The sequence below is a fragment of the Aspergillus aculeatinus genome (assembly GCF_003184765.1).
Source record: "Aspergillus aculeatinus CBS 121060 unplaced genomic scaffold BO66scaffold_15, whole genome shotgun sequence".
NCBI lineage: Eukaryota > Fungi > Ascomycota > Eurotiomycetes > Eurotiales > Aspergillaceae > Aspergillus > Aspergillus aculeatinus.
This window is the reverse complement of record NW_020291484.1, coordinates 120,151-132,990: the sequence shown is the minus strand read 5'-3', so window position 1 is coordinate 132,990 and position 12,840 is coordinate 120,151. Positions and strand designations below refer to the sequence as shown.

General features: G+C 50.2%; 3 protein-coding genes across 3 annotated transcripts; 2 read left to right on the top strand and 1 right to left on the bottom strand.

Annotated features, from left to right (window-relative positions):
• Positions 1–9: 9 nt before the first annotated feature.
• On the top strand, positions 10–1,970 carry BO66DRAFT_470133 (uncharacterized protein; the record flags this gene model as incomplete). Its single annotated transcript, XM_025652773.1, has 2 exons — positions 10–193; positions 1,608–1,970. 2 exons carry the CDS (start codon positions 10–12, stop codon positions 1,664–1,666), a joined length of 243 nt encoding a protein of 80 aa, XP_025505510.1. The 3' UTR covers positions 1,667–1,970.
• A 220-nt stretch (positions 1,971–2,190) lies between these two features.
• BO66DRAFT_470132 (NACHT domain-containing protein) lies at positions 2,191–6,767 on the bottom strand (the record flags this gene model as incomplete). The annotated part of the gene is made up of 5 exons (XM_025652772.1): positions 2,191–2,940; positions 3,733–4,545; positions 4,593–5,211; positions 5,267–6,372; positions 6,434–6,767. 5 exons carry the CDS (start codon positions 6,765–6,767, stop codon positions 2,213–2,215), a joined length of 3,600 nt encoding a protein of 1,199 aa, XP_025505509.1. The 3' UTR covers positions 2,191–2,212.
• A 1,667-nt stretch (positions 6,768–8,434) lies between these two features.
• Positions 8,435–11,913, top strand: hexA (putative Woronin body protein HexA). Its single transcript, XM_025650360.1, has 4 exons — positions 8,435–8,596; positions 8,735–8,759; positions 9,387–9,812; positions 10,424–11,913. Exons 1-4 carry the CDS (start codon positions 8,530–8,532, stop codon positions 11,499–11,501), a joined length of 1,596 nt encoding a protein of 531 aa, XP_025505508.1. The 5' UTR covers positions 8,435–8,529; the 3' UTR covers positions 11,502–11,913.
• Positions 11,914–12,840: the final 927 nt, after the last annotated feature.

Here is a 12,840-nt window from a genome sequence, read left to right as displayed (position 1 = left end):
TCAGTCCGCATGGCTTCTAGCTACGACTACATCATCATCGGCGGCGGCTTAGCCGGCTTAACCCTCGTCGGCCGCCTGTCCGAACTCCAACCCTCGCAAACCATCCTCCTCCTGGAACCCTGCGCACTTCAGCCCGCTGAAATGGGCCTGCACCACGGTGCCGCGGACGCATCTGGACGGGCCGGGCCGAGACGTATTGGGATGGCCACGCCGGCCATCCGCTGGGAATTGAGCTTGGGAGCTGGGGCTTGAGGTTACTGGGGAGTTGGAAGAAAGGGGGGTCCGGGGGTTCTCCCCCGGAACGTTATATATTCTATTGTTTGGGATTGGGGTCTACGGTGAGTGGGAAGTAAAAGAAGAAGAAGATGAGTCCGGGGGTTCTTCTTCGGAATGCTTTATTCTTGTTTCTAGTAGATACTTAGGCTTGGCGATACTCGGAAGATAAGAAATTAGAAATCCAAATACTTAGAGCTAGGGTTATCAGGAAGTTAAAAGAAAGGGGGGTCCGGGGGTTCTCCCCCGGAACATTATATATTCTAGTACTTAAGATTAGAATCTATAGTAAGTAGAAAGTAAAAGAAGAAGATAGAACCGGAGGTTCTTCTTCGGAATACTTTATTCTTATTTCTAGTAGATATTTAGATTTGGCGATACTTAAAAAATAAAAAAATTAGAAATCTAAAAATTTTTCTTAAAAATATTTTATTCTAGTACTTAGAGCTAGGATTATTAGAAAATTAAAAGAAAAAAAGATCCGGAGGTTCTTCTCTAGAATATTATATATTCTAATACTTAGAATTAGGGTTGTTGGAAGGTTAAAAAAAAGAAGAGTCCGGGGGTTTTTTCTTAGAATATCTTTTCTAATACTTAGAGCTAGGATTATCAGGAAGTTGAAAGAAAGGGGGGTCCGGGGATTCTTCCCCGGAATATTATATATTCTAGTACTTAAGATTAGAATCTATAGTAAGTAGAAAGTAAAAAAAAAAAGATAGAGCCGGAGGTTCTTCTTTAGAATATTTTATTCTTATTTCTAGTAGATACTTAGATTTAGCGATATTTAGAAGATAAAAAGATTAGAAATCCGAAGATTCTTTTTAAAGATATCTTATTCTAGTATTTAGAGCTAGAGTTATTAGAAAATTAAAAAAAAAAAAATCCGGGGGTTCTCCCCCGGAATATTATATATTCTAATACTTGGAATTGGGGATATTGGGAGGTTGAAAAGAAGAAGGATCCGGGGGTTCTTTCCCGGAATGTCTTTTCTAGTACTTAGAGCTAGGGTTATCAGGAAGTTGAAAGAAAGGGGGGTCCGGGGGTTCTCCCCCGGAATGTCTTTTCTAGTACGCAGAATCTGGGTATTTGGGAAATGGTTGTGGGGTAGTGACTCGGTTGGAGGTGTGAAGGGTTGCGTGAGTTGCGATAGTAAGGTGCTCTGTTGTTGCTGGTGCGGAGAGGATGGAGGTACTGCGTCTACTCGGTTGATAGTGGAAAGCAATCGATATGGCTAATCTCAGGCCTGGGTATTTATTCCAGCCCTCAGCCTGGTTAATATAGGTCCTCATACAAACGATCTATGTACAGTATGTACTAACAACCCTTGACTCCAGTCCAGAATATCGACTTTGACATCGCAGATGAGACAAGTCTTTTCCCACAGCTTCCATAGCCTTACTCTATCCTGCGGCCCAAGCATGCCTGTCGTGCCTTTTCAGCAGCATCGCGCCGATCAACATCGTAAGTGAGCTCCCAGACTTGTACAGTACCCTTGTCCCCACTGGTACTGGGACAACGCTCCCGGGACATTGATTCACAGCACCATAGAGTAAGTACTGTATATGAGCTATTGATTTGCTTGCGCCCATGGATGCGATCGAGTCAGCTTAGAGCCCTGCAAGACGTGTGCAAGGATTCATTGCGGTCTTGCTGTAACGGGTATTTGCTTGTAGTTCACGCGAGAGTTTGGAAGTCTAATCATCCTGATGACGCCTCTGAGAGGTGGAGAAGGCTTGTTGATTCCTCTACGTGAGGCTATCGGAGAGAACTAGCTAAGGCAGCCGGGTGGGCGGTGAGCTGGCACCTCAGGCACCAAGGCCCCGGGGCCGCCGTCACATCCAACAATTCACCAACAGATGGAGAAATTGCGCCTGAAGCTGTCCATGTGTCGATCAGTCCATGCACACTTGGGAAAGACAAGTCTATGAGCTCGCCCTACCTAGTCACCCAGCAAATCTGGAGGACAAGACTCAACCTCGAGCTTTCTGAGCCTTCGCTCAGCAGCCCTGATCCCACACTCGAGCTTCTCCCTCCCTTCCGGAGTATCGATCTTCACTTGCCAAGAGCCCTCAGGCATATTGATGTAGAGCACATCATCCAGAACGTAAAAATTGAGGTTTTGGTGGATGCTTCTCTCGGCCCAGATTTCGAAGAACGCTTGCCAGGCCCGCTGACTGAGCCCTGGTAAAATTGAATAGAATTGGGCTCGATCTCTCAAAACGAGCTCTGCCTCAATCGCTGTCCAATCCGGTGCCGACTCGCTTTCCATTGAGGAAAGCAGGTCTTCAATGATGGTTGTTGGGAGGTTGATTTGATTGCGCACAATTGCGATGACGTTGTATCGTTGACCGGACACGTTTGATTCCACGTGCGGAAGTAACAACCTGAGAACATCCTCTGGGATCATTCGGGAGCTTTTCAACGCCCAAACCCATTCGAATCGCTTGGAAATAGCAACAACTACTAGACTGCGAGCTGGATTGGCAGGGATCTCAATGCTTGAGAGAACATCCACTGCCACTTCTGCATGATTTTCCGTGCCATGTTTGATTATTGTTACCAAGGATTTGACAATTTGCTCCGGCAAGTCATCCAACGAGTCCATACTTCGCAGCGCACGACCAACAACAAAGCTGTCGCTGCTGTTTAAAAGAGCAAGGACCTTGTCTGTGAATCTATGCAAGAGACCAGGGAGTGAATCTCGACATTTTTCAAGGCATACTTGCCAGCTACCGTTCGAGAATAAGGCTTCATAGTCTTGATCTTGCAATACGGAGTTCCTGACGAGGATGGTACAACTGGGCATCAGACGGATGTCGTCGGCGAAGCTTTTCCTGTGGCAAAAGTCCAATGCCTGCTGTAAGACCGAGTCGGGTAATGTTTGCTGATTGATGAGCGCCTCGGCAATCCACCTATGTACGTCCGAGGTGTTATATTCAGATTCCGCCAAACTGAGTAGTCTTTGCAGCACACTGACATCGAGGTGACTGTACAATGTTGAGAGCCAAGCTCCTTGTGTTCGCATCTCAAGCTTGTCATGATTCAAGAGTGAAAGCAGTGTTTCTTGAGTAGGGAGGTAATACCCATTCCTCAGTTCTGGGTAATTGTAAATTGAGGGATTAATATCAAGGAGCCATGAGAGAAAAACTGTACGGGCATCGATCGAAAGGTCCGAAATCCCTGACAGAATTGACACAGGCAAACGTTTATCTCCGTCGGCATTCAGTATTATCCCGTTGACAATACCTTCTGGAAGGCTCTCAGACTCCCGCGGCCGACGCTCCAAACCCCTGTAAAATTCCCTCCGTTGCTCCGAGTCCGCACAATGTGCATAATACAAAGCAAGTGTTGGAAAAGACTTGTGGAAATGCCCAACTATGTACGGAAGATACGAATGTTGGCTGAAAATGGGACATTCGACCAGTCCCCGAGGAAGAGTAGACGATCTAAAGCGCTCACAGAGAAAGTCATAATAGAACCAAATACTATCATAATTGGAGGGTCGGATGCGAAAGGCTCCCTCGATTAGATGCTCCGGAAATTCCCTCTCCTTTGCCAGCGAGGCATAGCGGGAAGCCGAGTTAGGAACTGTCAGGAACAGTCGCAGCAGCCGCCTTTCGACATTCGCTTCTAAGTGTCCCAGTGCTTCATCGTCATTCGTTAAGCCCACCTCACTAAAGCAGTGCATAAGAATCCGCAGATGGGCAGGGCCGAAGACGTCACGCGGTTCACCATCCAATGCATTCATGAAATCCAATAGCTTCCCTCTGTTTGTGACAGACAGCAGCCCAGCCACAAATCGCCACATGATGTTATACCGCGGTGCGTTCTTTTCCTGCCGGAGGAATTGCTTTGGGACGATATCTGTAGTTCTGATGACTCCATTGGAAGAAATGGTAGTCAACGGTATTGCCTTCTCATCGATCCAAAATCGGACAAAATACTGCGCAGCGAAGAATTCCTGGAAGGTGAGATGGAGGAAGTGATAGTTTTTCATATCATCAGAGGATGTATCGGAAGTTCGCAAAAAGGACATCTTGCTCAGATGCCCATCATTCAGCTGCGGAAACTGGGTGTAGAGAGCTTTTAGGTGCCCAGGTTGAAATTCGATAATATTTGCAACAAGACCGTAGAATGCCAATGTTTCGATCGCCTCGACTTCGGCAGTCAATTCCTTCTTGATCTGTCCCAACTCACGATATTGCCGGGCTTCGTAGGGACTCTTTCCGAGCAACTGTTGCATGTCCTTCCGCCACAATTCTTTTCGATTGCCTGGTACAGAGTAGTTATTGTCTTCTGAGTATCGGGGAGGAAATCACCATCTTTAGTATCCCATCCAAAGCAAAGTGCGTCCAGTTGGATCGGAATTTGAACCAGTCCTTGTATGATTGGATATCGCTCGATGAATTGCTCGATGTTCTCACTTGACTCAGGGTCAACGACACTCCGGATGTATTCCTTGACTTCTTGGGGGCGAAATCCGATAGTCTCCAACTCCAGGTCAAATGCTTCCCCACCGGCAGGAACCGCAGCATACGGCCTTGAGGTAACAATAATATTCTCACGATCAAAGAGCTCCCCGAAGAACTGAGTCACCTCATTTCCAAATCCGCTTCTCTCCCCCACAATCTCGTCAAGGCCGTCCAATATGAGGAGGGTTCTTCTTTGGTCCAGCACAACTCTCAGCAGAGCCTGGACTAGAATCTCCTTGTCGTTATCCAGCAGGAAATACTCCTGTTTCAAGTATCCCTCCAAATCCGCTTGGCCTTTGAGCCTTCGTAGAGGAACCCAGAAGATATGCTCGAAATGACTTTTCCACATGTTGTTGTGGTGAAATTCGTGCATGATCTTTTTGCACAGGGTGGTCTTTCCAACACCAGCTCGCCCTCGGATCAAGACTCGTTTGGGCCGATTGGACGTGCCATTACGTAGGGCCCGCTGATTGAACAGCTCCTCCAAACATAATTCTTTCTCCCCCCCCGGGCCGTGCAACCTTGAGCTGCTCGAACAGCGAAAGTTCGGCTTGCCGTTGGGCCATCGGATCGAGAGACTTCCCATCCTTCGCCAAAGATTCTATGATCGCCAGATTGATGTAGCACCGTTCCATCGGAAGTAGGGCCCCGGATACTCGCGTGATCTCCAGACGCTTCCCCCTCGTGTAATGCTCCGCTGCGGCCACCTGCGCAAAGAATGCTTGCGCCTTCTCGCATTTGGACCAGGCTTTGTCAAGAAGACCGCCGTGGCTGAGATCATCCGACTGTTCCAACTTACAAAAGATCTCCAGCGTGGGCATATATTCGGTCTTCTTAAAAATGCGACGTCTCCAAGATGGGGGTGGCTGGTCCTTCTTCCAATGCAGCTTACCAAGGGTGTTGGCGACAAGTGCAATCCAAGACTGGAACCTTGGGGATTCCTTTCCCGCTTGTCTCGGGCAGCTTTTTCGAACCGGAAAGTCGTATAGTGTCCACTCAATGAACGTCTCAATTCCGTCTCTCATTTCTTCATGCTTCTTCCAGCTTTGCTCAAGTTGAGCGTAGAGACCACACCAGAAAGATTCATTACTTAGACAATCGAGTCGTGGTAGAAGGTCTTTCAATGTGTTCAATGCACGATCCTCAATCAGTAACCCAGTGTACCTGAGTGCACCGTACCACAGCTTTTCCTTGGGCAAATAGCCTAGAGTCTGCAGAAACAAGTCTTGAAGCGATTCCGATGCAGTGTACACGTCCCTGCCGGCTCCGATGATACCTTTGAGTGTCTCCAACAGTTTGAATATGTCCGATGTCGCATCGATTGCCTTGGTGGGATCCATGGTGGATATTGCACCTGCGATCTTCGCAGTAGGCTCCAGGACCATCCAGCTATAGCGACAGAGGGCCTGCCATTGCCCTTCATCGTCCGGGACCCCGCGCAACGCTTCATGTGCGTAACAAGCGGCCTGAGCCAGACGAGGCTCCGAGTGATTGCGAAGCGACTTCAGTTTGCTCAGAAGCGGCTCGTGCGTGGTTTCTCGGCTGACATCTGATATCTTGATGTCGACCATGGCGTCAAGCAACGTTGCCAGGCAGTTGGTATTGTTTCTCGAGGGCGCCATCTGCACTCTTGATTCGCGTGTGGAGGTTGGTGAGTAAAGGTTTCAGCAAGTGCCGCTTCGATATACTCTCCTTGGAGTTTCGAAGAACGTAGCACAGATCGATGAGCAAGCGGGTGTCAACAAGCTCATTGTCGCTGGCGCCGCGGCTGACGGCATTAATGAACGCTTCCAGAAGACCCGCGGGCTCCGTGTCGGACAAGATAGTTGCCAGCTGGGCTGCTTCATTCGAGTACGACGGCTTTTTTTCATCTTTGAAGATGTCGAGCATGCGAGTCGCCAAACCATGAAGCGCTTTGCCTTGCTCGGTCTCTGGGCCGACAGCCTTGAAGCGCTCGATCAGGTCGCGCGTCGTTGTGGGTCTCTTCGTGACTTCTCGACACGAGAATTCTTTCACTGTCATCATCATGTATACTTGTATACGGTCGTTTCGAACCCAATTCGCAGTCCAGTCGAAGAGAGAATGAGGGGTGGGTTTTCATTCACCTTTAGCGCCATGCACAGTGACTAAGTCGACATGTACCAGACTTAGTGAAGGAAGGAACGCTTCCAAGCAGTGCACTTCAGGTTTACGGGTCGACTCAGCAATTCCAACCGACTACGAAACCTCTAAAAGCGCACATATTGAACAGACGCCGCCCTGCGACTTTACCTACAAGAAAAAACTTCGGTGGTGCTGCGGGGTGTATACTCGCAACCCGAGACTACTCTACACTAGATACCCGTTCCGAGTTCCAATGAGTACGGAGTACTGTTACCCAATGCATTCTAGGACTAACAAGTGTCTGCGACAGCCTGAAGGCCAGTCCGGGAGTACGGAAGCAGTATTGTTGCTCTGCATGATCTGTAGCATGTGCTTCAAGTAGTTGTATGTCAAGCTCCAGAGGCAGTTGCTTAAATGCAAGCATTTGAAAGGTCACAGGTTGGATAGTGGCTCTGTCCACCCCGTAGAAGATAATCCCGACAAAATGGTCGAAGAATGACAATAAAAGTATCGTTCTAATATCAAATGACATTCTCACTTATCCGAAAGATCCGAACGGCTCGGTTAGGTTCCCCGAATCTCATAATCTCGACTGAGAGGAAGGTCTGGTCTAGGATGAAACTGGGTACCGGCTGTGTGATGAAATACGCTTTATCATGCGTTTGATTGTAGTGGAATCACAGAGGACAGAGTATGTACACTTGACTGCGTTGAGGGGCATGATCCTAAACCTTCTGGCCTCGACGAAGATAGGTGGATCAGATCTCAGAACTACTTGCAGAACTCCATAGCCACAATATTATAATTCTAGACTGGCATATCTACCTTACTAGGGGAGCCGCTACATCACACCGGCTTCGCTACGGACACACACCATTTTGGCTCCTACGGTGCCAAACCAAGGAAATCCTACACAGGACGGAAAGCAGGTGGGTCTGTCCAGACTTAAGACATCGAGACTAACCTTCCACCCGAAACAACCAGCTGTGATCCGACCGACCTCTGCTACGTATCTCTCCGCCCTCGAAGAGAGTTAATAATAGTCAGCGCCAATGCACCAATGTGACAGGCTGGAAGCGAAATGCTACCGAAGTGAGGCTGGGAATTGGCTGGCTGGATTGATGGATCATGGATCCTGGATCATGAATGGCTGGGCCGTTGAGTGGCCCCCTCCCCGGTCGGGTCCACATCCCAGTGAGATCAGCAAGCTGGGCGCTCCCCCCAGAGGCAACGGGGACCAAGGTGCCTGCTCAACGACCAGCTCTCCAATGGCCGGAGACCACGAATAGGCACCTGAAATGGATCATGGTCCAGCCAACTGTGGGCAAGGCCACGGCGTTTGAAGAAACATCATGCTGCAGGCAGGTTGCTGCTTGTAGGCCCGATCATACACATTTACACAACTACTGTGTATGATGACTGATCCAGAGAGCTGAGCTCTTGCTGACCGAGAACATTTGACGATGGGATGGTTGGCGCGAGAACACACCAGACCCCAGCCTCCAGCTTATTTTATTGCTTGGATGTTTTCTTTTTCTCGGGTTGTTTCCTCGGTTGTTGCTGACAGTGATTGTCTAAGAGCGAGCGCGGGATGGACGGACGAGAGAGAGGGGCTGGCAGCAGGCAAGCGCATGGAGCGTCGATCGGCTGAAGCTCCAGCTCCAGAGAGCTCGGATTTCCGATGCGACCCGGGGAAACCGGCCCAGTTGCCATGGGGACCCGGAGGTGGCTGGCCAGCCTCGTGGTGTGTGCGTTGGGGGGAGGATACAGCAGGGTCGGCCTGCATGTGAACGAGGAGGGAAGATTTGATCAATCAATTGCGCGGTGGATCAAGGTTGTTAGCGCTAGTTGGGGGTTTGATTTGGGAGGATAAATTCCCTATATAGATCAGCGTGGTCGAGATAAGTTGTGGTATGTGGACTGGAGTAAGTTTGAGTTGCAGATTCAGGAACCGTGGTTTGTAGGCGGATTTCTGAACCTCGGGTCGTTTCCCTTTCCCACCCACCCACCCACCCACCTGCCTCTTCAATTGTAGATTTGATAGTATGGAATCCGGATGAACTGGGCAAAGGAGGAGGAAGGGACTAGAAAGTCAATTGGAGTGGGTTAGAAGCTGATTAGATAGGGATAATGGGAGTTGTCTGGGAATAACATCGCCCCCCAGAAACGGCAAGGTGTGGTAAACAAAACGCGTGACGAGGGAAACCATCCGCAATTGTATTTCAGCGGGTTTGTTCCCCTCCTCCTCCTCCACTTCTGTCCTTCTCTCACTTCTCTTCTTCCCTTTCCTCTCTTCTTTCTCCATCCTCTTTCATCTCTTCTTCCCTTACCCTCACATTCCAATCCCCTCAAGCTTTTTAAGCTTATCTTTTATCTCACATTCCTCATCAGGAACTTTCTCCGCATTCTTCGGGTAGTTTGATCTATCAACTTTCCCTCCACACCCCCTCCTCCCATCTCTCTACGAGAAAGACTTCTCTCTTCCTTAAGAGTCTTTTCTTGTCTCGCCTTTCGAGTTGTTGTTTAACAGTTCGAAAGGGATTCGAGAAAGGACGCCGACAGGACAGCCAATCTGGACTTTGACGCCCGCGTCCCCATCCCCTTCAGTGTCTTCCCGTCGTCGTACCGGAGTGACGCTGTTCCTGAAGCTACTCTTGCGGCCACAGCCAGAGTAGAGGAAGAAGTCAATCTCGATCGCACTTCGCACGTCGAACGGGAAGATACTCGAACCTCTGCTCCTCTTCCCGACCCGCGTGTCTACGGAAAGGAAGAAATCGACCTTCACTTCGTTGAGCGCGATCAGTTTACTCCTGCTGCGCCCGAGCCTCATCGGCACGAACATCACCACCACAGGCACTCTTCGCGCCCCAACGACGTCAGTGTCCACTTTGACGAGCGAGTCACTACTACCACTAGTACTGCTCCTCCGCCCCGGTATCCTGAGGTTGATCTAACTCGCGAACGGTATGTTGAAATCAATTGAAACGTTTTCTGTTTGTATGGTTATGAAGATTTGTCCGGTGTCTGCCTAGACTACAGTCTAGCACCGACAGCAAACCAAGTGGAGAAAGAGAGAGAGGCCAAAAGAAGCGGTGTCACCATCATCGAATCTCTCTTGGCCTAATGCGCTCTAGTTCGCCTCCCACACTTCTTGGTGGTCGGTCTTTTTGATTTATTTTTATTATTATTATTATTATTATTCTATTTCTTTTGTTTTCATTTCTGTTTTCTCGTTTCTTACGTGGCACCAAAACAAACAAATCACCCAATGGTCCCTTGGCCCTAAAGGGAAGCTGACTGGGTCTTCCCGTGCTTTCCCACTCTTTCCCATTCCCCATCCTCTCCTCTCTTTCTCCTCTTTTCTCCTCCACCACCCGCCTTCTTATACTTTCCCACCCACACACACACACACACACACACACACATACACCTTACCTGACTATTGCTTCTCCCCCCTTCCCTCCCCCTCATACATACACACCTTTCTTTTCTCTTGTCCCACCCAATCATCTCTTATCCGCTTCCCCTCCCTTGTCAATCCCTATCTGACATCTCATCCTTTCTTCCCTCTACAGCTATCGTGAACCGTCGGTCCGTTTCCAAGACCGTCAGCCCACGTACGATCAAGCTCTTCAGACTCAGCTCGATATCACTGAGCGTGAGTACCGTCGTCGGGTCAACAACCCTACCTACGACGTCAACCCCGCCTACAACCGGTCTACCCAGGCTCCTGTTGTAGACTCGTACGCTCCAGGCCCCCGCCAGCCGACCAGGGACGTATCGTACGACCGCACTGTCCAATCAGAGATCGACGTCTCTTACGACCGTGCGTACCAGTCCAAGCCCGTCGACAGCTACCAACGGGACCCCTACAGCCGCCGTCAACAGCGCGTTGAGCCGGTTCCCCAAGCTCCTGCTTCTTCAGCCAACGTTAAGGTCTACAAGCCCAAGACTGTTGTGGATTCCCCTCCTTCTCGCAAGATGGGCTACTACGACGACGACGGTAACTATCACTCCTTCCGTCGTGGTGTGGAGCGCGTTGCCGACCGCATCATGCACCCCACCTCCTCCCACCACCACCACCATGGTCACAAAGACCACGAGGAACTAGTCGTCGCTGACGAACGCGGGCCAGTTCGATTCCGTGAAGGCGTCCGCGAGGATGTCCGCATTGTGGAGCCCCGCGCCGGCAACTCTTCCGCCACCGCCGAGACCGTGCCGATCCCCGTCCACTTCATCCGCATCGGCGACATCCTGATCCTCCAGGGTCGTCCCTGCCAGGTGATCCGCATCTCCGTCTCCCCCCAGACCGGCCAGCACCGTTACCTGGGTGTCGACCTCTTCACCCGGGAGCTCCAGGAGGAGTCCAGCTTCGTCTCCAACCCCTCCCCCTCGGTGGTCGTCCAGACCATGCTTGGTCCCGTCTACAAGACCTACCGCATCCTGGACCTCCGCGATGACGGCCGCCTGGTCGCCATGACCGAGACCGGTGATGTCAAGCAGGGCCTGCCCGTCGTTCCCCAGGGCCACCTCTTCCGTCGCATCCGCGAGGCGTTCGAGGATGGCCGTGGCAGCGTCCGTGCCCTTGTCATCAACGACGGTGGCCGCGAGTTGGTCGTTGACTACAAGGTGGTCCACGCTTCCCGCTTGTAAGCCTTTACTCGGTTGGGTATGGTGCCCGTGGGTGGGAACCGTGGTCACTCCCGCAAAGCATCAACCACGGACCGCCCATGGGTCTTTGACTTTTCTTTTGTCTTTTTCTTTTTCACTCGCAGCGCACGATCATTGATGACCTAAGAAATTAAATCTTGTATCTGATGGATTCACGTATGATGGAATGGCCTTTTGACAAAAATTGTTTACTCGAATGTATCATGGCCTTCTTGTATCTAGCAATAATGGATGTAGATCATGATCTAGAACTGGCTTTGAGTAGACTGATTATTTTATCGAAAATGCACCGGCTATGCACCCGTTGGTCCAGTGGCTAGAGTACTCCCTGTGCTTGTAGTGCAGTAGGACATCTAACCATCCGATTCCCAATGGCAAATGCATTGGCACATTCAGACAATTGAGCACGCAAACATCAAGTCAGCTTCAGAGGTAGTGGTTGGAGGATCGACCACAGCTTGGACAGTAGAAGAAGCCCAGTTCGAGTCCCACGAGAAATGTCTATCTTTACAGGTGAATATTGGCGATAGTGGTAATGTGATGAGTGGCAGGCAAATGGCTGTTCCATGACTGCTTTGCCTAGCAGAGGGAAAGACACCATGAGGGTTTTCCCTTTCTTTTCCCGTGGCCAGCGAAATCATAATATAATACCAATGATAGATCTCAGCGAAATACACCCGCAACCTGTCCCCTTCCAAAAGAAGGAAAGAACCCCCCCCCCCCTCGAGACTCCTACGCGAGGAGTCAATAACAATCATGTAGATTCCATACATACATTCAATTCAATCCAGAAATGTATATCTTATCTACTCAGAGGCCCAGAGGGCGGATAGTATCATGTCCGGTCCGGTCCTGTCCTGTCCTGTTGTAGTAGGTATGTACACCTGCCTGTGCAGTGCAGTGCAGTGCAGTACCGTACGCCGCGCTGTCGACTCTCCCGGGCAGGCTAGCTCTGCGCCAATCCCCGCGCGAGTTGGGGTTCCGTCGATGGGATGGCACTCCTGCGTGCGGTGGAGGGTGCTCTGGTATGGAGATGGGATCGACGGGTTGATTTTGATTGTACTATTCCAGTGAATTGGGGGGAGGGCGGCAGATACGTTGATTGAATTGGGGACAGTGTGGTGGCAGACTGCTTGTTTACCTAGTTATTGGGCTGAACGCGAACGCGGGGTGGCAGGATGGACCTGAGATTCGATGGGTTTGTTTTGTCCAAGCGCAATGGGGGATCCAGATCATGGATTGTCTAACCCGGGGGAAGAGAGGGAGGTTTCTTTTATGCAGTGGAAGTCTGCGGAGGATTCAGGGCGTGTATATATATTCC

Coding starts and splice junctions, on each gene's coding strand:
- hexA (XM_025650360.1), top strand. CDS start 8,530: ATGCGACCCGGGGAAACCGGCCCAGTTGCCATGGGGACCCGGAGGTGG. Junction 8,597..8,734: donor GCTGGCCAGCCTCGTGGTGT/GTGCGTTGGGGG, acceptor TTCCCTATATAG/ATCAGCGTGGTCGAGATAAG. Junction 9,813..10,423: donor GTTGATCTAACTCGCGAACG/GTATGTTGAAAT, acceptor TTCCCTCTACAG/CTATCGTGAACCGTCGGTCC.